The 24,686-nt window shown below is 42.5% G+C and overlaps 1 protein-coding gene across 1 annotated transcript in view; it reads right to left on the minus strand.

Moving 5' to 3' along the window:
- LOC126335733 (probable glutamate receptor) overlaps positions 1-24,686 on the minus strand; it is a 68,222-nt gene that overhangs the window by 30,353 nt on the left and 13,183 nt on the right. Inside the window, exons 3-5 of the mRNA XM_049999189.1 lie at positions 23,200-23,261; positions 13,030-13,200; positions 9,733-9,956 (exon numbers count right to left, since the gene is read on the minus strand). Of these exons, the coding sequence (XP_049855146.1) occupies positions 9,733-9,956; positions 13,030-13,200; positions 23,200-23,261 (457 nt within the window). The remainder of the gene's footprint in view (positions 1-9,732; positions 9,957-13,029; positions 13,201-23,199; positions 23,262-24,686) is intronic.

The raw sequence follows: 24,686 nt of genomic DNA on the forward strand, positions 1-24,686 counted from the left end.
CGTGTTCCAATATTCCTGCGGAATCCAAACTGATCTACCCCGAGGTCGGCTTCTACTATTTTTTCCAATCGTCTGTAAAGGATTCGTGTTAGTATTTTGCAGCCATGGCTTATTAAACTATTAGTTCGGTAATTTTCACATCTGTCAACACCTATGTTCTTTGGGATTGGAATTATTATATTCTTCTTGAAATCTGAAGTTATTTCGCCTGTCTCATAGATCTTACTCATCAGATCGTTGAGTTTTGTTAGGCATGGCTCTTCCAACGCTGTCAGTAGTTCTACTGGAATGTTGCCTACTCCTCGGGCCTTGTTTCGGCTTCGGTCTTTCAGTTCTCTGACAAACTCTTCACGCAGTATCATATCTCCTATTTCATCTTCATCTACGTTCTCTTCCATTTCTATAATATTGTCTTCAAGAACATCGTCCTTGTATAGACCCTCTATATACTCATTCCACCTTTATGCTTTCCCTCCTATGCTTAGAACTGGGTTTCCATCTGAGCTCTTGATATTCATACAAGTGGTTCTCTTTTCTCCAAAGGTCCCTTTAATTTTCCTGTAGGCAGTATCTACCTTACCCCTAGTCATATGTGCCTCTACATCCTTAAATTTGTGCTCTAGCCATGTCTGCTTAGCCATTTTGCACTCTCTGTTGATCTCATTTTTGAGACGTTTGTATTCCTTTCTGCCTGCTTCTTTTACTGCATTTTTATATTTTCTCCTTTCATCAATTAAATTCCATATCTCTTCTGTTACCCAAGGATTTCTATTCACCCTCGTCTTTTTACCTACTTGATCCTCTGCTACCTTCACTACTTCATCTCTCAAAGCTACCCATTGTTCTTCTACTGTATTTCTTTCCCCCATTCCTGTCAATTGTCCCTTAATACTCTCCTTGAAACTCTGTACAACTTCTGGTTTAGTCAGTTTATCCAGGTCCCATTTCCTCAAATTCCCACCTTTTTGCAGTTTCTTCAGTTTTAATCTACAGCTCATAACCAATAGATTGTGGTCACATCCTCCCCTGGAAATGTCTTACAATTTAAAACCTGGTTCTTAAATGTCTGTCTTACAATTACCTGATACCTTCTAGTATCTGTAGGCTTCTTCCATTTATACAACCTCCTTTCATGATTCTTGAACCAAGTGATAGCTGTGATTAAGTTATGCTCTGTGCAAAATTCTTCCAGGCAGCTTCATCTTTCATTTCTTCCCCCGAATCCATATCACCTACTACGTTCCCTTCTCTCCCTTTTCCTACTATCGAATTCCAGTCACCCATGACTATCAAATTTTCGCCTCCCTTCACTATCTGAATAATTTCTTTTATCTCATCACACATTTCATCAATCTCTTCGTCATCTGCGGAGCTAGTTGGCATATCAATTTGTATTACTGTGGTAGACGTGGGCTTCGTATCTATCTTGGCCACAATAATGCGTTCACTATGCTGTTTGTGGTAGATTACCCGCATTCCTATTTTCCTATTCATTATTAAACCTACTCCTGCATTACTGATATTTGATTTTGTATTTATAACCCTGTATTCACCTGACCAGAGGTCTTGCTCGTCCTGCCACCGAACTTCACTAATTGGCACTATATCTAACTTTAACCTATCCCTTTCCCTTTTTAAGTTTTCTAACCTACCTGCCCAATTAAGGGATCTCACATTCCACGCTCCGATCTGTAGAACGCCAGTTTCACATGATTACAGCCTCCTCCTGAGTAGTCCCCGCACGGAGATCCGAATGGGGGACTATTTTACCTCCAGAATATTTTATCCAAGAGGACGCCATCATACTTTAACCATACAGTAAAGCTTCATGGTCTCGGGAAAAATTACGGCTGTAGTTCCCCCTTGCTTTCAGCCGTTCGCAGTACCAGCACAGCAATACCATTTCGGTTAATCAATCATCCAGACTGTTGCCCCTGCAACTACTGAAAAGGCTGCTGCCCCTCTTCAGGAACCACACGTTTGTCTGGCCTCTCAAAAGATACCCCTCCATTGTGGTTGCACCTACTACGGCTATCTGCATCGCTGAGGCATGCAAGCCTCCCCACCAATTCTCACAGTCCATGGTTTATGGGGGGAATTAATTGGTAGACTTTCTTAAACTGAGCTGATCTGCATTCTTGAAAAGCAGCCAACACTCGCAAAGTCTTCATTATAGAATTTCTGTGCTGGGATAATAATCATTAGGTTTCCTTAAGTTAGTGGAATCTTGGCTGAATGCTAGAACATAAAGAATGTGAATAACTTATTCAGCCTGTGGCAGTACCGGACGTGGACATCCAACTACGAAGTGCATTCAAGTTATAATAACTCCTGGTATTTTTTTTCTCAACACTGGAAAACATATAAAAACATGGGGTTTTTGTGAAGCGTGGCAGAGCTGGCAGCACTGTACAGCGCATGGAACTCTAGTGGCAGCGGTGAGAGTGAGACTTGTTTTGACACTTAAAATGGGAACGTTTTCATTACGAGTACAGCGTGAAATCTTTTGGTTTTTGCATTTGAATGGAGTGACACCGATTGAAATTCATCGCCAGTTGAGTGACACATGGATTGATGTTATCCTGACTGTCTTTAACGTGATGATGATGATTAGTTTGGAAGCCGCTCAACTGCGTGTTGTTCAGGGCCCGTACAAAGACCCAGTTTTTACACAGTCCAATTTTTAACTCAATCCAGTCTAGTAACAACAACAATGATGATGATGAAATGATGAGTAAATCACCAACATCCAGACCCCAGGCAGATAGAATCCCCATTCCTGCCAGGAATCGAACCCGGGCTTCTTGATCCAGTAACAACAACACTAGCCACTAGAGTCTTTAGTGTGCGTTGGTGGATGGGGCAGTTTGGAGCATGCAGAACTTCATGTGATAACCAACTAATCTGATAGTGTGATTAAGAGAGCGAAGAAAATTTCTTTGAGGGACCATCGAGTGAGTATGGAACACATCACTTCACAAGTTGGTATTTATGTGGATCTGTGCAAACAACCATGAAGAACTTATGAAGTGTCCTCCTGGTGGCTGCTATGAATAGTGATGGATGACCACGAGACTGTGTGTGTGGCCTGTTTCCAGACAATATTGACGCGTGATAATGGAGTGAATGGGACTTTCTTTTCATTAATTGAGATATGGGTGCCGTTTTGCAATCCCGAAACGAAACGCAAGTCAGCTCAATGAAAGTGCTCACATTCTCTGGCAACAAAAAAATTCAGATAAGCAACGGTACTAAAAAAATTATCGTGGTCGTGCTCTCGGCCAACGATGGCGTAATCCATACTCAGCGCATTCCAAAGAGCACTGGGTGACATGTGCATCTTACAAAGACGTTTTGAAGAATAGGAGCCTTCCAGCTTTCCAAGTAAACGGCCAGAAAAGACGACACTTGTGCTCTTTCTGCAAGGCAAGGCACCAGTGCATCTGGCGAACTCGACGGTGCAGTTTCTTCGTAACAACAACTTTAGAATTATTTCTTACGCTCTCTATTTCATCTGAACTGGCTCCTAGCGACTTTTGGATGTTTCCAACAACGAAAGGAAAGATACTCTGTATGATCGTACAAACACTAGTCGTGCCACTAAAGCATCAGTGATTTTCCAATGGGCAAACCAGACTCCTAAACAAGTGTTCGCTGTGGGCATGGAATCTTGGGTTGACGTTGTGTAGGGCTGCAGGGAAGTTACGTCAAGAAGTGACGCAAGTTTCACAGTTTTCGTGTTTTGGTTTGAGAGAAAGAGAATCGGAGGGTTATAACTTGAATGTATCTCACAAATTAAAAAAGCGGAATTACCATTGAGAGTATGTATTAATGAGGAAAATACCAATCAACTGACAACTGCTGTCTGCACTGATTGGCATAACAGTCAAATGCTGGTAACTGGCTAGAGTACCACAGGCCAATTTCTCACTACCACAATACACGGTAGGTTTCGATGTGATGTGATGATTATAACTTTAAGATTTTCCTCTTATTTTTCTGTGTCACCTAGCAAGCTTTTTAAGTGATGTCTGTACTTGAAGCCTATATGCCCTGCGACTTTGCTATGTAAACTTTTTCTGTACGGCTCTTGGCTTCTCTAGCAGTTGAATATAATTATGCATATCTTCGTAGTTTTTATTTGTTTTCCACTTCTTCAAGTTTTTATTTGGTATTCTGGTTTTACAGTCCAGCATGTAGAGATAAATATACACCCTGTTGTCCGCTATACGTGGCCAGAGTTTATCATCTCATAGCATAGTTTTACTATATTACAATCTTTCGGCTTTAGTTACATTCATATTGTTGATATAGTGTTTGAAATTTCATTGTGACAAGATAAGTGAAGTTAATGTATACAAGCATCAACAACTGTTTCCTGTTTGTTTGTACACTTCATGTAATGTGTTTTAGATTTTGTCTATGTCTATGCTTGGTACTGAAGCACTAAATTTTAGATAGGCATCACTGTATTAACACAACATGAGAACAATTTATCTCTTCGTGCATCAAACGGGAATGATAATATTCTTATACAAGTACAAGGTCTGTCTTGCTAAAAAGTTGTCAAGATAACGTATGACACACCATAAACGAAAAATTTTGCACTTCAATATTATTTTTTAAGAAAAAGTATTTTCATAGAGAAACATGATGATTGCTGCTTATTACTAGATTATGTTTAAAGAAAATTAAGCAACAAGAACAAAATTCCATTCCATGTATAGGATTTCCATTTTTCATTTTTGTAAAAAATTTTCACACAATTTGCTTCAGTTAATTTTCTCAAGACCATTTAATATGATACATATCAATATGTCTCACTTCCTCCGTATATGCACATTATATAAATTTTTCGTTTTCCGTAACTTTAAATCTCATAAAGAAATATTTTCCACTTACTTTTTTTAGAATATCTTTATCAAATATCTCACTGTCTAATATTATGATATCCACCTGATAGATAATTTAAATTCCTTTCACATTTTATATCAATAACCTGCAAATAAAATGTTTAGTATTCATTATTACTTACAAGTTTAACGACAGAGACTGTAAAATGCTGCATTTATTTATGTGAAGGTATTGTTCCAAATGTTCCTATTCAAAAGCTCAGCCACCAAATAGAAATATAAATGTTGTACAGAAATAGGAAATTAGTCAACTACATGATTTATGTCCAGAGAGAAGATATGCCTCTGTAGTGTAACCTTTTAAAATTTTATCAAACAATTTATGTTTCTTACTTTTTTAACTGTATTTATTAAAAAGTTCAAAACATAATTCCATATGTTCTAAATGAAGCATATCGATTTTGGTCAAAAGTATGCCACAGTGGAAGTGAGTTACAAAAGAGCCAGCTGCAAACAGGCAAGAGTGTTATGTGTTGCGAAGCAAAATGTAGCTCACGACATTGTGATGTAGAGCCAACTCGGTGCATTATAGCAACAGCTGACGCTGCAATATGCATTTGCCACCATAGAAGTGTTTAGAGTATATGCCTTAAATCCTAAACGAACGTAGACTGGATCATATAAGTACTCACCCATTCACGAACAAAAATATTCTCCTCTCTGTATCATAGTCTACACTATGAGTTCTTAAACTCTGGAGCGGCATCCTGAAATGGAGTATTGGGTTTGGTGTTCGACCATGGCATAAGGCAGCGAGCATAAAGCTGCCTGCTAACTGGAGGGAGGTCACAGCCACAGAATTGTCAGCTGCACAGTTGTGCTGGCATCATGGTCACAGTCAGAGATATTGCTGACAGAGGCATTCGAGTCATGCCAAGCTCACTTCTGCCCTTTGTACTATCAGCAATGCCGGACATCTATTGTTTCGCATGAGATTCAACTGGACACCTCCATCAAACTGTTCCTGATGAACTATGGCCAAGGGATGGAATAAATAGTTGATTAAGAAAATCTACTGTTGTCCTGAGATCTCATTTCACTCTTCATGTGTGGGAGTCCATGGTTCATCTAACACTGGTGTCAGATCATTGATGTCACCACCTTAGTGTGACATCTGAACCTTCAACCTAAGGTAGACTGAGGCCAAACATTTATCATTGCATTTTGGTCACGGAGAAAAGATTTGATGGTGGTGCATTTTGCAAACTAGATTTTGTTTCGAACCAGTGAATTTGTCTATTTTTAGAGGTAATGGAAGTCACGATTGGTTAGTGCCTGTTAGATATGCACAGTGTAACCTAGATGGCCACACAGCGCAATGTACAGAATCAGCTCCAGTAAAATGTTGTACATGAAATTGTTGAGGGCATAAGGCTAGTCAATGCCAGGACTCGAGATGGCTCAGATTTAGACGTTAGAATTAAATGATTAAATTTTGTTTCCTTGTCTTGTGAATGTTAGTTCTCAAAATGAATGTTGTCAGGGGCAAAGCTAAAAGGTTTTGCGAATATTGCCAGACATTTGACATAATTGTTAAAAAAAAGTACTAAATTTGGTGCGGTGGGCTGTAAGACTAAGTGAATTTGATTTCGAAGTCACACAAAAACCTGGGAAGAAGCACGGTAATGGAGATAGAATAAGGAATGGGAAATGGCATAGAGAGAGGATGACTAAAATAAACAGTATTTCAAGTAGTCACAGTTGTCTATGTAGGACGAGCTGCTATTCAGAGAAACCAAGTTGGGACGGTTGGTATGGTACAATTGAAGCCAAGGAATAGAGGATCACATATTAGCGGGTCATGGAGGTTGCATATCTACCAGCAGAAGAATAGCAGAAAGGTATTGGTGGAGGAATGGGCAGAGGGACGTAGGGCAGTACGTTCAGAATTGCATAGAGTGCGCATAGAGAGCGGATTTGTGCCAAACAAGAGTTTCACTGTACAGGTTACCTGAAGCATTTGCACCATTCGATTTTCTGGGGACTGACGTTTTAGATACATTCAGTAAAACACTTGCAGGAAATAAGTACGTACTCATAAACAAAGAACATTTTTAAAGATACGTAGAAATCGCACTTGTGAATAATTGGGTACTGAACCTTGCACTGCGTGAAACAATAGGAAAAGACCAGGGAACGAACTTCATGTCAGCTCTGTTCAAGGAATTTTGTAAGTTATTGAACGTGAACAAGTAAAGGGCGAGTCCTTTCCATCTACAGAAAATGGAAGAATTGAAAGGATGTATAGGACAATCGGGAATACGTTTGGATACTACGGTGACTCACATCACACAAATTGGGATACCTATATAAAGTACATCTTCTCCACCTACAACTCAAGGCATCATGTGAATACAGGATATCGCCATATGGAGTAGTATATGGTCGTAAAATGCAGTCACTGTTCGACATATTGAAAACGAAGAAAGGGAAAACTGAAGAGTCTGTTAAGGAATTTTCAGAGTGATTATCGAAACTTGGATTAGTGTACAAAGGCCAATTACACGAGCTCTGAAGAAACAGGAAGAAGCAGAGCGCCATACGGCACGAATGACACAGGATAAGTTTGGTCAGTGTGTGATGCTATCAACTTGGATTGCGCCGAAGGGAAGGACAAAGACGTTTTTTGCAATGTATCAGGGGTCATACCAAATGGGAGACACTATGTCACCAGTAAGTGTCAAGGTGCCTTTGCCGATGAGAACGACAGTTGTACATGTAGGGCGGTTGAAACCTTTTCAAGAGAGTCCGAAAGGTTTCCAGGGAAAGGAGATGCGGATCAGAAAAGGAGAATGAGGAGAAAGGTATCGGAAGATAAACAAGAAGTTGTGAATGAATGGGAAGATAAACAAGAGGTTGTGAATCGATCTAAAGATAAACAAGAGGTTGTGAATGAAACGGTAAAGGGGAACCCGTATGGATTATGGCCTAGGAGCAAGTCATTTCATATTTTTTAAGGTTAGGTGTAGATTTAGTTAATTAGTAAAAGCAGCTGTGGAGCAGCAATGATTTTAAGGGGGAGGAAAGTAATAGGCATTCCTGCCTCTAGGTGAGGAGTAGAGAGGCGAGATCATGCGGATCCCAGCAGGACTACTGATCATCTTCGTTGGGGTGGAAGCGTTACAGAACCAACACCTGGAAGGCAAAGTGTTGTCCGCCGAGCAGGAAGACGTAGTGATCACCAGTGTAATCGCTGGGTGATGCAGGTAGTATTCAACGCATAGGAGATGCATAGCGAAGTGAGAAGATTGGAGGAAGCGTTCGAGAAATTCAATCAGAGAACGGAAGGGCACTGTATGCTCAAAAGAAGTGCCTGGGTATGTGAGAGAGTACATAGTGCGTATGAGAAATTAAGGAGTGAGATGACCCAGATACTTGTGGTTATAGAGCACATGCAAAGGAAGAAGACTTGGATCGACACTGGAGATCGCATTATGGAAACAATACTTGCCACTGTTGATGAAGAAGACATTGAAACGGTGAACGACACCGTAGGAGGGGTTAATCAGTGGGGAAGAGGGAACAGAGCCGTGAGTGATTGGCACAACACGCAAGTACGCATATAAAAGTTTAGAGAAGGACATATTGACTAACATACAGCTAGTACGACAACTGACTGGAGAAGTAATGTGGTACGCAAGAGCTGCAGAAGAGGCAGATAATCAGAATGTCAGGGAACTACAAACGGCAGTAGAACTCTAAGGTAGGGAAGTGGTAATGACGAAATAGCTGCAGTGTGTAGAAGTTAGTGTAGAGGGAAAGTAACAAAATTATAGGAGGCTATGCAGCAGGGTGCAAGAAGTCAACTGGGGATAAACCTATTGTCGCCTGAGCAGTAGTTAGAGGGTCTGAGGAAAGAACAGAGGGAACTACCGCCGGAGAGGAGATTGGTTTTAAAACCTCAGCACAAAAACTTATCTTTTTATTTCAAGGTAGCCAAAGTACATGTGAGAACTAATGGAGCGAAAGTTTACATTTCGTTTCATATACCAGTAGCAGGAACACAAGGACGTTACGAGTGCCACACAGTTCATACGCATCCTGTCAAGTGGGGGGTATTGAAGAATCTTGTAAGAGTGAAAACGCGACAACTATTATTAATTAAAAAAGACGAGGAAAGATGTGTAGAAATGGAAGAAGCAAAGTTACAAAATTCCACCTCGGGGAAATCACTGTCTGTGCGAATATGGTAATAAGAGAGAGGCAGGATTCCTGCATAGTGAAATTGCTAATAGGACGAAGGCAGATAAGAGAACGCAACAAAGAAGTGATCGAGATGCGATTGTACTTTCAGCAGGTAGATGCACAATGGTTGTACTCTACCTTTGACAAGACGGTAGTAGTGGCTAGTTGCTCCGAGCAGGGGAAGCTAGCGTCAGCAAACAGGCATGAATTAAACGGGAGTGGTTTGTTATCAAATGGAACAGCGTGTGAGATAATGGGGCCTACATCGCTAACAGCAGTATTCGAGTGACGCCACTCTTGGCTCCGCTTCTTGCTCTGTGAGCAGTGCCGGACGTGCAAGATTTCACAAGAGAGGCAGCTGAATGCCGTCACCAAGCTGTTCCTGATGTGCTGTAACCAAGGGCCGGAATATACAAGTTAACTGAACAAATCTACTGTCGCCCTGACGTTTCATTTCACTCTCCATGGGTGCCAATCCATGTGCCATCTATCATGAATGTGAATTCATCTCTTTGCTTATCTACTACTTTGTTTATTTGTTCCTATGTATACATAATCCAATAGAACTGATTCCTTTCCTGCAAAGTAACTCTAGCCACAAGTTTCGAAAAAATACATAAGAGATGACCTGTACCTCTCATGAGAAATATTCCTGCGACGTGTAAGATATCACTGTACGTCTGGTTGTAGCCGTCATGATATCCCAAACGTCTGTTGTATCTTCTTTGAATTCGGAGGACAGCCCAGATGATGGCTATGACGGTGATGGTGCACAGCCAGAGACGTCTGTCAAAGGGCCGTAAAAAGTTATCCCATGTTAACTCCTCATCCTTCGGCTCCTGAAGGAATAGGATCAGCCTACAACCACAACATAAGGATCATAATATCACTTCTTGTAAACTACAGAATGAAAATTTATTTCTGAGATAAAAAGAAAATTCATTTGCTTTCAGCTTATGCATCTTGTTGTTGTTGTGATAGTCTCCAGGCTGAAGACTGGTTAGATGGAGCTCTCCATCTTGTATTCTGTGCTAGCTTCTACATCTTTGAAAAACTACTGCATACTACATCCTTCTGAAACTGCTTACTGTATTCATCTCTTGGTCTCTCTTTACGATATTTACCGCGCATGCTTCCCTCCAGTACTAAATTGTTGATCTCTAGGTATCTCATAATTTGTGTTTATCAACCGATCCCTTCTTTAGCCAGGTTGTGTCACAGTTTTCTTTTCTCCCCGGTTTTGGTCAATACCTCCTCGCTAGTTACGTGATCTTCCCCTTTAATCTTCAGTGTTATTTTGCAGCACCACATTTCAAAAGGTTCTATTCTCTTCTTATCTAAATGTTCATCGTCTATGTTTCACTTCCATGTATGGCTATACTCCAGACAAATACCTTCAGAAAAGACTTCTCAACACTTATGTCCATATTAGATGTTAACAAATTTCTCTCCTTCACGAACACTTTTCTTGCCATTGCAAGTCTAAACTTAATACCCTCTCTGCTTCCGCTATCATCAGTTATTTTGCTCCCCAAATAACAAAACTCATATACTACTTTAAGTGTCTCATTTCCAAATCTAATTCCCTCAACATCACCTGATGAAATACTGCTACACTCTGTTATCATTGTTTTGCTTTTGTTGATGTTCATCTTACGTCCTCCTTTCAAGACGCTGTCCACTCCGTTCAGCTGCTCTTCCAAGTTTTTTGCTGTCTCCGACAGAATTATAATGTCATCTCCAGACCTCAAAGTTTTTATTTCTGCTCCCTGGACTTTAATTCCTACTTCTTATTTTTCTCGGTTTCCTTTACTGCTTGCTCAATGTACAGATTTAACAGCGTCGGAGATAGGCTACAATCCTGTCTCACAGCCATCTCAACCTCTGCTTCCCTTTCATGAACCTTGACTTTTATTACTGCCGTCTGGTTTCTATACAAGTTCTTAAGAGTCTTTCGCTCCCTGCATTTTTTCAGAATTTGAAAGAGTATTCCAGCCAACATTATCAAAACCTTTCTCTAAGTCTACAAATGCTATAACTACTGCTTCGCGTGTTCCTTCATTTGCAATCGTAACTTATTAATCTCATACTTAGGTAACATTCACACCTGTCAGCACCTGCTTCCTGTGGAACTGGAATTATTATATTCTTCTTGAAGTCTTAGGGTATTTCGCCCATCTCATACGTCTTTCTCACCAGATGGAAGAGTTTAGTCAGGGCTGGCGCTCTCAAGGCTGTCAGTACTATCAGTACTTCAGACGAAATGTCATCTACTCCTGCGGCTTTTTTTCGACTTAGCTCTTTCAGCGCTATGTCAAATCCTTGTCGCAGTATCATATTTCCCACCTTATCTTCATCTGTGTCCGCTTGCATTTCTATAACATTGCCTTCAAATTCATCTCCCTTATATAGTCCCTGCATATATACTCCTTCCATGTTTGCTTAGGGCTGGTTTTCCATCTAAGCTCCTGATATTCACACAGCTCCTTCTCATTTCTCCAAAAGTCCCTTTAATTTTCCTGTGGGCGGTATTTGTCTTTCTCCTAGTGAAGTATCCTTCTAAATCATTACATTTTTTGTTTATCTATTCCTGCTTAGCCATTTTGCACTTCTTCTCAATCTCATTTTTTGGTTGAATTTTTATATTCTCTCCATTCATCGATTAAATTCAATATCTCCAGCGTTATTCAAGGATTTCAACTAGGTCTTGTCTTTTAACCTATTTGATTCTGTGCTTCCTTCACTGTTTGATGTCTTAAAGCTTCCCATTCGTCTTCTACTGTATTTCTTTCCTCTGTTCTAGCCAACCGTTGCCTAATGATACTTCTGAATCTCTCAAGAACCTTTGGTTCTTACAACTTTCCAGGTCACATCTCCTTAATTTCCTATCTTTTTGAAATTTCTTCTTTTTTAATCTACAGTTCATAACAAATAAACTGTGGTCAGAGTCCATAGCTGTCCCTGGAAATGTCTTACAATTTAAAATATGGTTCCATAGTCTCTGTCTTACCGTTATATAATCAATCTGAATTCTTCCAATGTCTTCTTTCATGACTCTTAAACCATGTGTTAGCGGTGATTAAATTATTCTGTGTGAAAAATTCCACCAGGCAGTTCCCTCATTCATTCCTTTCCCCCAGTTCACATTCGCCTACCATTTTTCCTTCTCTTTCTTTTGATACTATGGAATTCCAGTCCCCCATCACAATTAAATTTTCATCTCCCTTAACTATCTAAATAATTTTTTTATGTCATCATACATTTTTTTCTATCTGTTAATCGCCGCGGAGCTAGTTGGCATATAAACTTGTACAACTGTGGTTGGTGTGGACTTCGAGTCTGTCTTATACACTTGTGAGAATTGTATTACCAAAAACCACGCTCGAAATGAAACGAAACTTGCAAAACACTGACGAAAACTTTGTAGCATCCATTATGCCTGTGGGTGGTAAATGATGATTATTCTGTGCCGTGGTCACATCCTTTGGTCCCTAAAACACTCGACGCTCAGTACGGACATTTGCTACCTAGTGGTTCCACACATGAAGCAGACTGTCTGAGGAGCATACTCTGTACGATCTAAAAGTCACACATACGCTTTTCCTAGAGACTGATCACCATGACCTGTCCAAATATCTCATATTGTAGCTGTACACATAAACGAAACATACTAGTACTTGGCTTTACATTTCCTTTTGGTTTTAGTTTCATTCTTTGAGATCGTTATTAATGCTGATCCTCCTAGTGAACAAAGGCAGTATGTCATTACTATGTACTATTAATCGTTTATTGTTAGAAGACTGTAATGAACATCCCCAGTGTTTGCGTTCAGTTGGGTCTTTTTGTTTTAAGTGTTGGAGTTTTCATGAACGTTTGTGTGTAGCTGCCGTATGAGAAGGGGAGCCTCTCAGTTTAGCCAGGGATGACTTACCTCGAGAAGGTGAGTGGCAGCGAGAAGTCTACAGCACTCTGGCGCTCCGGCGTTACCATTAAGAGCGCCAACCCGACGTCTAGATGGCCTTTCACCAGTTGCCCCACGAGACCTTCCCAAGTGCCGTTCACAAGCCGGTTGCCGAAGAGCTCGTTGCCTTCGAAACTGTACCTGTCCGGAACACACACACTCACTGAACCGTACACACTCGATGTTGTTGCTCTCAGTACCTCTTTACATGTTCCTCTTAGTGCACTGATCCTTCCTACAGAAGTCGCTGCTTTTGCTCAGACATATGCCTTCAAGCTATGACGTCTGTAGATGTGCATTTCATAGTTCCCACGGCTCCCTAACAAAGTCGTTTCGTCGAGAAAGAAGGTAGAATATAACAACTTTTCACAAAAAATAAGTGTGTGTGTTTCAACTGACAATATAAATGGAAGCAATGTCTTTTTGACATGAGAAGTTAAGAGCATCGCAACAGCAAAAACATGATACAGCATGAAATGATACACGCTGTACCGCCGGTAACAGAGGAGGAAATTAAAAAGAAAATTAGAACTCTGCGTTCACAGTACCGCCTAGAAATTTGCACTGACGCCGCGAAGAGAAATGGTGCGCTCAGTGAGGATGTTTACGCACGGAAAGTATTCGATGATTATAATTAAACTTTTGCTACTCGAGAGGGCCTCCATGTAAAACGAGTGATCCTAGGACAATGAAATTTCGTCGAAATATTTGTAAGGACATAGGGAAGAGAAATAACGGATAAACCATTTAAAGAAGCACATTTATATTTTAATCGATAATTATCTTTGCTTTTTCTCAGTTGGTTTGGGACGACTATTCGTCCTTTCATAAAAGTTTAAATTAAAAGGGAAGTCAAACTTCCCCTATACTCCCATTTGCTCGTCAAATTTTTCACCCATAATTACAGGTTCCGTCTTTTCGTGTTGCTCACTGCCAGGCCATAGAATGCAGAAGTTCCTCAGAAGGCAAGAAGTGATGATTTCGTTTTAGGACTCGACGCCCTGATAGCTCTCTCTGTACGTGCAGCACCGTTGCGTGCTTTGTGGAGTGCCTAACCACAGGCCTCTTTTTCAGTTCACTTTAGCAGGTACTTTCTGGCTCACTTTAAGGAACGCGTTAAGGAGTGATTAAAAATCGAAACAAAAACACTGTCTAGCATAGTTCTTCATTTTACTTAATCCATAAATCGCAGATATCGATATGATTGTATTGAATACTAGGAAAATACAGGGAGAAATCTGAACTATACTTACAAAATTTTGGCTGTTGTTCACAAATATTTTATGAGTATTACTGGTATAGCGGACCCACAGTCTCCGTGGCTCGTCACATAGCGATTGTGATTCGTCTCAACTTTTACCCTCATTTACCTATCTGTATTGCTTTAAAATATCTGCAGGACAGTGCAGATGTCGACGTTATGTGCCATGTATCTTGTTTGGAAATAAACCTGTTCCGTTCAGACATAGCAAAATGAGCTATTTTCACAGCTGCAGGAACCACATCACAGTACGTTTTAGGGTTGCTGTGTTTTGTATTGTAACTTCTGAGGACTGTATGTTACAAGGTAATTGGGTTAGCAGATCTAATAAATCGTAATTACATCACTACTCTGTCGCACGAGAATGCGAAAGAAACATACTCTTCGTGCACAAACCAAAATAGGCATCCTACAATTAATATTAGCCAAATCTAGTTTCCTAATCTATACAAAAGTTGAGTTATTTTCTAACATATTCATCGCATTTAAGTGGCTATATTTGTTGTTATTGAGGGACTGCAAACTGATTTTAAAACGCTTTTTTAAATAACGTAAAATTTATCCACATAAAAGGTACGCTTTCTCAGAAACCGCACGGAATAAAAATTTGAATAACTATGACTTATAGGTCACACATTTCTAACAACTTTGACTGAGGGATTTCTAAGAATTTTGATTAATTTTAAGATAAGAATTATTTTTGTAGAAAGTGGACGTGAAAATAAAAAAAGTGACTACACTTTCCTATGTATCTAAGATTATAATTTATTTGAGATGTACAAAATAAGAAAATCTCTTTGTTAACATGTGCACAATACTCCAATGAGTATAACTTGTGATTTTGGGCAAATTCTGGCTTGTGGAAGCTGAGAAAAAGTTCACTTCGTTCTTAAAAATTTCAGCTTACGGGAAACAGCCATTTAAGTTTTCAATACATCCCACCTCCATGTGATGGGTTGCCTAAATGTTCTTTCATCTCATCTTGCAGTTTCCGTTTTTCTGATTGTCTACGATGTCTTATTCTTGTTTCAAAGTCTCTAACAGTTACCTCTGGTGTCCTAATTCTTTCTTTATCCAAATTTAACATTTGTTTTGACGTGAAGCGATCAGCAGTTTGTACCAGTCTTTTCAGAACCTCACACGTTGCAACATTTCCTTCATTGAACGTTTCATCTGCATCAAAGACAGCAAAGTGCAATGTGCTAATTGACACAAACACCACGTTTAGAATTATGGCCCAGATTGTGCTGTTGATGCACTAGTTAGTGTTCTGGGTCTGGCTAGGGTGACGTTTCTTCAGTAGGGTTACATCCGACAGATCTCTGAAACTTTCTTTCAAGAATTCCACCATGACCAAGGGTATAGCTGGTTTCTGAATAAATTTCTCACCACTTTGCCGTTGTTTGTTGTATTTGCAGTTTGAGTCACTCCTTGGAGGGCACAGGGGGGCATGGATTAAACTTTATGATGTTTGAACAACGGTAATCAGTAGTGAGTACCAGGCTGTTTAAACGCAGCTTGAAGTAAGACTGACCTCTGCAGTCACACACGGTGGAACGGGTGGGAGGAGGGGGCGGGGGTGGGGAGGGGAGGGAGGGGGCTACGGACGCTGCCATCAGCCATAGCGCCGAGTTCAACTTGGTTTGCGGGAACAGGCCGTTATACAGTTGTTCTCAAAGTGAGGGGCGCAGAGAGTAATAGAGGGGACTTTCATTGAAATATTTGCATCTCGTATTAAGTAATAAAAGGACTTGGCTGTACTGTTCGCTCTAGAGAAAGTTTAGCATTAGCAGTTACAGCTACAATCGAATTACCTGGTTTTGAGCCAGGATACTGACCAGCCCCATGGAACGGACCCGCTTGGTTGTTAGCGTTTCTGCTTTCCGTTTTCGAACAACACATAAAAGGGCTACTGACAACCAAATCGCAGCTGTTCTTCGCCGTATGTTTCAACGTGAGATGGAAATAACGAAACAGTTGCAAGTCAGCCAGAAATCTTTGTGTGTTTCTACAGTTCAAATGGCTCAAAAGGCTCTGAGCACCATGGGACTTAACATCTGAGGCCATCAGTCCCCTAGAATTTAGAACTAACTAACCTAAGGACATCACACACATCCATGCCCGAGGCAGGATTCGAACCTGCGACCGTAGCAGTCGCGCGGTTCCGGACTGAAGCGCCTAGAACCGTTCGACCACCACGGCCGGCTGTTTCTACAGTCGCGAGATAAACACAGTGAAGGATAAACAGAGCCAAGATTCATAGTTAAGCAAGATCAAACAGCAACTTAATGACGCCGAACAGATTTTGGGGTTTTCCATTAACAAATGTCTTTTGCCTTACCGAACCGGCACTGAAGGTAAATTAAAGATTTATCTCCACCAGGATCTGACCCTGTCAGCTTCTTCACAAACCTTGACTTGGGGGCCATTTGGGAATGTACAAAAGAATCATGAAAACATGGAACATCTAAATTGGGAGAATTTGAGTTCCAATATAAGGAAATTAGTCGGTCAGTGTCGTAACTGTAGGATGGCTAACTTTAATTTAATTGCCCGTCAAGATTCATTAAATTCCGCGCTAGAAGAGAATTTCTCCATTATCTGGGGCCACTTTCCGGAAAAAAATGTTAATAGGTATATATTTCTTGTGGTTGATGCATTTACTCGTTTAATTTAGCTAGCCCCGAGAAAGGTAGTGACAACCGGCAATACTATCCGCCATCTGGCAGAAATATTTCCGTGTTTGAGCCGCTGTAGCGACCTGGTAAGCAACAAAGCGCCCACCTTTTCGCCCTTTTCGCCTTAATAATACAGCTTCTCATATAACAGCTATGTAATGTCAGCAGCAGACAACCTTTGTACACTCCTGGAAATGGAAAAAAGAACACATTGACACCGGTGTGTCAGACCCACCATACTTGCTCCGGACACTGCGAGAGGGCTGTACAAGCAATGATCACACGCACGGCACAGCGGACACACCAGGAACCGCGGTGTTGGCCGTCGAATGGCGCTAGCTGGGCAGCATTTGTGCAAAGCCGCCGTCTGTGTCAGCCAGTTTGCCGTGGCATACGGAGCTCCATCGCAGTCTTTAACACTGGTAGCATGCCGCGACAGCGTGGATGTGAACCGTATGTGCAGTTGACGGACTTTGAGCGAGGGCGTATAGTGGGCATGCGGGAGGCCGGGTGGACGTAGCGCCGAATTGCTCAACACGTGGGGCGTGAGGTCTCCACAGTACATCGATGTTGTCGCCAGTGGTCAGCGGAAGGTGCACGTGCCCGTCGACCTGGGACCGGAACGCAGCGACGCACGGATGCACGCCAAGACCGTAGGATCCTACGCAGTGCCGTAGGGGAAAGCACCGCCACTTCCCAGCAAATTAGGGACACTGTTGCTCCTGGGGTATCGGCGAGGACCATTCGCAACCGTCTCCATGAAGCTGGGCTACGGTCCCGCACACCGTTAGGCCGTCTTCCGCTCACGCCCCAACATCGTGCAGCCCGCCTCCAGTGGTGTAACGACATTCGTGAATGGAGGGACGAATGGAGACGTGTCGTCTTCAGCGATGAGAGTCGCTTCTGCCTTGGTGCCAATGATGGTCGTATGCGTGTTTGGCGCCGTGCAGGTGAGCGCCACAATCAGGACTGCATACGACCGAGGCACACAGGGCCAACACCCGGCATCATGGTGTGGGGAGCAATCTCCTATACTGGCCGTACACCTCTGGTGATCGTCGAGGGGACATTGAATAGTGCGCGGTACATCCAAACCGTCATCGAACCCATCGTTCTACCATTCCTAGACCGGCAAGGGAACTTGCTGTTCCAACAGGACAATGCACGTCCGCATGTATCCCGTGCCACCCAACGTGCTCTAGAAGGTGTAAGTCAACTACCCTGGCCAGCAAGATCTCCTGATCTGTCCCCTATTGAGCATGTTTGGGACTGGATGAAGCGTCGTCTCCGCGGTCTGCACGTCCAGCACGAACGCTGGTCCAACTGACGCGCCAGGTGAAAATGGCATGGCAAGCCGTTCCACAGGACTACATCCAGCATCTCTACGATCGTCTCCATGGGAGAATAGCAGCCTGCATTGCTGCGAAAGGTGGATATCCACTGTACTAGTGCCGACATTGTGCATGCTCTGTTGGCTGTGTCTATGTGCCTGTGGTTCTGTCAGTGTGATCATGTGATGTATCTGACCCCAGGAATGTGTCAATAAAGTTTCCCCTTCCTGGGACAATGAATTCACGGTGTTCTTATTTCAATTTCCAGGAGTGTAGTAACAGCTTGGCATTCACGAACCGAAGCAGCAGAAATGAGAATGCACTGACTCTGAACGAGCGAACCCACAACCAAAAAGGCAATGAGAAGCGCAAATTCGTCAGATATCAGAGGCACGCTTTTCACAACTAATGATCGCCATCTATAACTTGGCGAACCAGAACTCAGTTTGCATTGAGAAATCATAGTTACCATGTAGAACAGTTAGTAAAAATTCCCTCTCGATTGAGCACTCATACAGTTAAATGCACTCGGTGAAGGGCTACTCTGTTTGCTGCGGGATACCGATGAATGAACCACTACGGTATGAAGCACAGAGGATTTAACGAGTGGGTGGTGTTAGTACTAACGCATCTCCCTCCTGTAGAGGATACTTGGGGGAGGGAGCAGATGGGGAGGGGGGACTCATTTAATTAAGGTATAGTACGTCCTTCAGTATTCCGGCCAACAAGCCGAACCTTAAGTTGATGTTTTTCTTGGCGGCTCTACCCCAGGTAAGAAAGTTGGCTGAGGGTATAACCCTGAAGATATGACACGAACCGACAAAGCGGGGGGAGCCTCTTAGCTGAAATCTTCTGACTACTATTACTACATGTCCAAAAATTTTTCAAAAGGCTGTGTCACTGGCTTTTAACACGACATTTGGGTGCCTCCTCGTGTTATACATTGCAGCCCCCTTCTGGGGTGGTGGTGGGAGGGGGGGGGGAGGGAGCGAGCGAGATAGAGCAGTGGTTAGCACATTAGGTTGACAGTTCAAATTCGCGTCCAGCCGTCCAGATTTCGGTTTTCCGTGACTTCAATAATTCGCTCCAGGCAAATACCGTGGTGATTCTTTTGAAAGGGCACGATCGATTTCCTTCCCCGTCCTTGTGACATTCCGAGCTTGCGGTGCGTCACTAGTGACCACGATGTCGACGGGACGTTAAACCGTAATCTTTCTTCCTTCTGGAGCGTTAAGAGAACATTATTCTTTTTAGTTTGCTAATTTTCCTTAACAACATTACGAAGAGTGTCTTAGGGCAGAAGACCATTTAACGATCATAGTTTCATTGTAGGAGAATTAATAGGAGCCGCATAAGATTAGCCGAGCGGTCTCAGGCGCTGCAGTCATAGACTGCGTGGCTGGTCCCGGTGGAGGTTCGAGTCCTCCCTTAGGCATGGGTGTGTGTGTTTGTCCTTAGGGTAATTTAGGTTAAGTAGTGTGTAAGCTTAGGGTCTGATGACCTCAGCAGTCAAGTCCCATAGGATTTCACACACATTTGAACATTTTTTTTTTTTTTTTGAATTAATAGGATCGTAAACATCAACGTTTTCCTTTTATGAACTGCAGTATTAAAGGCAAAATTAAGCCATTTGATAGAATGGTAGCACTTTAACTGATTTTAAGCGTGAAAAATAATGAGGACCGTATTCAAAGTACCATACTATTGACTTGTTATACACTCCTGGAAATTGAAATAAGAACACCGTGAATTCATTGTCCCAGGAAGGGGAAACTTTATTGACACATTCCTGGGGTCAGATACATCACATGATCACACTAACAGAACCACAGGCACATAGACACAGGCAACAGAGCATGCACAATGTCGGCACTAGTACAGTGGATATCCACCTTTCGCAGCAATGCAAGCTGCTATTCTCCCATGGAGACGATCGTAGAGATGCTGGAAGTAGTCCTGTGGAACGGCTTGCCATGCCATTTCCACCTGGCGCCTCAGTTGGACCAGTGTTCGTGCTGGACGTGCAGACCGCGTGAGACGACGCTTCATCCAGTCCCAAACATGCTCAATGGGGGACAGTTCCAGAGATCTTGCTGGCCAAGGTAATTGACTTACACCTTCTAGAGCACGTTGGGTGGCACGGGATACATGCGGACGTGCATTGTTCTGTTGGAACAGCAAGTTCCCTTGCCGGTCTAGGAATGGTAGAACGATGGGTTCGATGACGGTTTGGATGTACCGTGCACTATTCAGTGTCCCCTCGACGATCACCACAGGTGTACGGCCAGTGTAGGAGATCGCTCCCCACACCATGATGCCGGGTGTTGGCCCTGTGTGCCTCGGTCGTATGCAGTCCTGATTGTGGCGCTCACCTGCACGGCGCCAAACACGCATACGACCATCATTGGCACCAAGGCAGAAGCGACTCTCATCGCTGAAGACGACACGTCTCCATTCGTCCCTCCATTCACGCCTGTCGTTACACCACTGGAGGCGGGCTGCACGATGTTGGGGCGTGAGCGGAAGACCGCCTAACGGTGTGCGGGACCGTAGCCCAGCTTCATGGAGACGGTTGCGAATGGTCCTCGCCGATACCCCAGGAGCAACAGTGTCCCTAATTTGCTGGGAAGTGACGGCGCGGTCCCCTACGGCACTGCGTAGGATCCTACTGTCTTGGCGTGCATCCGTGCGTCGCTGCGGTCCGGTCCCAGGTCGACGGGACGGGAACCTTCCGCCGGCCACTGGCGACAACATCGATGTACTGTGGAGACCTCACGCCCCACGTGTTGAGCAATTCGGTGGTACGTCCACCCGGCCTCCCGCATGCCCACTATACGCCCTCGCTCAAAGTCCGTCAACTGCACATACGGTTCACGTCCACGATGTCGCGGCATGCTACCAGTGTTAAAGACTGCGATGGAGCTCCGTATGCCACGGCAAACTGGCTGACACTGACGGCGGCGGTGCACAAATGCTGCGCAGCTAGCGCCATTCGACGGCCAACACCGCAGTTCCTGGTGTGTCCGCTGTGCCGTGCGTGTGATCATTGCTTGTACAGCCCTCTCGCAGTGTCCGGAGCAAGTATGGTGGGTCTGACACACCGGTGTCAATGTGTTCTTTTTTCCATTTCCACGAGTGTATTTAGCATTCAACTAAGGACGGGTGCAGAAAGAAATTGATGGGCACCTGCATTACCAGTGACCAAAGTGCTATTTCTGATTCGCGAACACTCCTGTTCTTTGAGGGAGGACTTGTTATAAAATTTAATTTCGGTTCTCCCGTGTAATGCTTTGTAGCTTTGATTGCTGACTGTCATATTTGTCTTTGTCCCCAATATGGATCAGTGTTCCGATTTAATAGAACAGTCACGAGCTATTATTCCACTTGTAAAAAGGAATACTTTCCGAACGGAAACGCTTTCACTAATTGGTGCAATCACAGCTGTGTATAATAAAAGAATTCATCTTTTACAACGGTATGTTTCCTTTATAAAAGCCCATGTATTAAAATTGTCATGAGAAATTAATCTCTTTGAACTGCTTGTAGTCTTTTAAACACTCAAGCGTTAAATTGCCACAATTATTTTTTTTTAATTCAAAAATACAGCCGCGCAGGATTAGCCGAGCGGTCTAGGCGCTGCAGTCATGGACTGTGCGGCTGGTCCCGGAGGAGGTTCGAGTCCTCCCTCGGGCACGGGTGTGTGTGTGTGTGTGTGTGTGTGTGTCTAAGTATTGTGTAAGCTTAGGGACTGATGACCTTAGCAGTTAAGTCCCATAATATTATTTTAAAAAAAAAGAAATCGTTGAGGAAATTGACCATTCCTAAACGAAAAATGGCAAATGTCGCTCAACACTATCACAGTGCCTTACTATCCTGTTAGATGCCAAATCATATCAATGTGAGTCCTTAGTCTTCAGCTAATTATTGACTCAGTTTCCCGTTATCAGTATCACGGTAGTTTATTTCAGGCAGCACTCGTGGAAAGCCATTTCCTAAGAAAGTGATATATCCCTGTAGAAAGTAAGTTTTTATTTAATTCACATACTGAACTTAGAAAGTGAACGTTAAGTACTCTACATATCGATAACTTGTCAGCAACAAAAACATTTTTACTGCGTGTTGACTTTATATCCTAGATCTTGTGCTGTTGGCCGGACATTTCCTTCATGACTGACCATATGGTTTTAATTTTATCCAGATACGTCAACAGAACCCGACGTTTTAATTTGACAGAATAGGTATATAATTAGTGGAACTGAACAGTTCCCATTTCTAGGAGCTCTGATGGATGGCAAAACTGTCGTAGAAAGCCTACGTTCAAGATCTTGTTTAAAGACTTAATGCTGAACTTTTTATTATTCGAACGGTATCTAAAGTAAGTGATCGTTCGACACAAAAATTAGTCTACTTTGCTTACTTTCATTCGCTTATGTCGTATGGTATATTATTTTGGGGTATCTCTTCCCATTCTAAAACTACTTTTGGCTCAGAAATGGGGCTCTTCGGGCAATAAGTGGTGTAAGGTCGCGAACCTCTTGTGGAGCCATGTTCACTAGTCTGGGCATTTTGAGCTTGACCTCTTAATATATATACTCTTTACAGTCGTTTCTTGTTTACAACATCAGCCTATTCCCAAGAATTAGCAGCTTTCACTCAGATCATCCGTGGCAGAAATCCAATCTGCATTTGGATCGCACTTCCTTAGCTCTTGTGCACAAAGATGTGCAGTATACTGTTGCATCCATTATCAATAAGTTACCACAAGAATTCAAAAATCTTAGCAGTAATCTATACGCTTTCAAATAGAAACTGTATGCTACCTGAGGAAAAATCTACTCACGTGACGTTAAGTCTATGCGACATAACTTGCCAGACTTCACAAATAAGTCCTCCACAGTGTGTCTTGTTGAAGAAAGTCACTTCTGGCCAGTCCTGAAACAACCAAGAACTGTATTAGACGCCAAGAAATAATACAATTATTGTAAATAGCTATATATCGGATTCTTGTTATGCGTATGAAAGGTTCTATTACAAGTTACGAGACCCATCACATTCACTGTGCAATTCTTCCTTATACAAGGTAGTAAGAAACAGAATGAAAAGCTCATAAGGGTGTTGCAGGGTAGGTTGTGCTCAGAAATAATTACTCAGAAAAAAATTCGATACGTTCCGCCGGTTCCGAGTTAACTGACACTGAAGTTAGCCAATCATGTCTTGCATGCACCAACCAAGCTGCCCCGCCAGGTAGATTTAGTATTAGCTGTTCTCACAGCGCGTAGATGATAGCGCACGAGACAGATCAGCTGTTGGCTCGGATTCGATCCTTACTAATGCCCGACGTCCAATTTTTATATTGCTGTCTTGTCAGGTTTTAGGAAACCAATCGAAGAGCCGGCCGCTGTGGCCGAGCGGTTTTCGGTGCTTCAGTAGCTAACCGCGCTGCTGCTATGGTCGCTGGTTTGAATCCAGCCTCTGGCATGGATGTGTGTGATGTCCTTAGGTTAGTTTGGTTTAAGTAGTTCTAAGTCTAGGGGACTGATGACCTCAGATGTTAAGTCCCACAGTTTTTAGAGCGATTTTAGAACCAATCGAAGAACACATCTCGAGACACTGTGTCTGGTGGGTCGCCAGAATTTGCATACGCAGGGCCTGATTGGCTAACTTCAATACTAATTAACTCCGAAATTGCACAACATATTGAAATTCTATCTTAACAATTATTTCTCAGCACAACCGACCCTGAAACACTCTTACAAGTTTTTCAGATTATTTCTGACCACCCTTTTAAATGTCTGTATGGTATGTGGTTCCCAAGTATAACAGTTGGACAGCATCTTAAACTGCTTATTTTCAAATACCCACATGTAAAATAAGGAAGCACAAAAAATACATTTAAAATACCCGCATGTACAAGAATAAACCACACAAATACCGACAAGTAAAGTAAGAAGTCACACATCAGCCATAAAAACTTTTAACTACTCAGGAAAGTTCATGTACGTGCGCATTTTCAGGAGATGTAGACAGCCTGACTATAAGCCAGTGAATATAATGTTATATACTGCTTGTTCCATGTATTAGGAATAACTAGAGTAGTCTTCCTACCTTATGTACGTCAACGGTCTGTTGTATTAGAATTGGCAGACGCCACTAGAGTTAAAACAGTTTAGACGGAATGTGATTCCTGCACTGAATGTCTTTACTTCGCCCAGTGAACAAGACGATAGAGTGCACTGCACTGGCCTTCAGTTGGTTCAAACTACAAAGAATTTGAAAATTGACGGAGAACTCTAAACCCTCAATTGTGGTCTTCTAGTTAAAAGGTGTCCTGCTCTTATTTTTCAGTTGTTAAGAGTA

The sequence above is a fragment of the Schistocerca gregaria genome, chromosome 2 (genome assembly GCF_023897955.1).
Source record: "Schistocerca gregaria isolate iqSchGreg1 chromosome 2, iqSchGreg1.2, whole genome shotgun sequence".
Lineage (NCBI taxonomy): Eukaryota > Metazoa > Arthropoda > Insecta > Orthoptera > Acrididae > Schistocerca > Schistocerca gregaria.